The sequence below is a fragment of the Gymnoscopelus braueri genome (genome assembly GCF_963280865.1).
Source record: "Gymnoscopelus braueri genome assembly, chromosome: 16".
Lineage (NCBI taxonomy): Eukaryota > Metazoa > Chordata > Actinopteri > Myctophiformes > Myctophidae > Gymnoscopelus > Gymnoscopelus braueri.
Window position 1 is genome coordinate 4,977,292 of NC_137616.1, and position 548 is coordinate 4,977,839.

Below are 548 nucleotides of genomic sequence, written 5' to 3' on the forward strand. Positions count from 1 at the left end.
CTTTCTCATCCGGCTGAGGGATCTCCTGCTCCGCCAGATCCCGGGCGTGATCGCTCAGGTGGATCGCATCCTCCTCGTCCTCCCTCCTCGCTGCTGGTCCGTTGCTCTGCAGCAGCTCGTACGTCGTCGTCGTTCCGTCCGGTTCGGGAGGAACGTCGTCCTTCTTGCACACCGTGATGTCGTCAGGTGCAGCGGTAGTAGCAGCGGCGCTGTCAGCACGCAGATGCTCCTCCTGGACCAGCTCCCCGGCCACCATGATGATGATGGATGTGGTGGAGGAGGATGATGCCGGCCCCCGGGCGGTGGAGAGCGGCGAGGGCGAGACGATCAGCGCGGCGGCAGGAAGGAGAAGAGATCCGAGTCGGTGGAAAGGCTGCTGGTGGCGACGCGAGGTTAGATGCGAAGCAGCCGGAGGGACGCTCCTTCATGTCGGTATTATTATTATTAGTATTATCACTGACAGACTACAGCGGTACTGCAGGCATGTTGGTTGTGAACGATCGAAAAGCTATAAAAAAAATCAATGGACTAAAATATGAATAATAATG

The 548-nt window shown here is 57.5% G+C and overlaps 1 protein-coding gene across 1 annotated transcript in view; it reads right to left on the bottom strand.

The window, feature by feature from the left end:
- The window catches only part of flvcr1 (FLVCR choline and heme transporter 1), a gene marked incomplete at its 5' end in the record, with an annotated part of 31,419 nt that extends 31,163 nt beyond the window's left edge, over positions 1 to 256 (bottom strand). The window contains 1 exon segment of the mRNA XM_080452434.1: positions 35 to 256. Within this exon segment, the coding sequence (XP_080308560.1) occupies positions 35 to 256 (222 nt within the window).
- Positions 257 to 548: the final 292 nt, after the last annotated feature.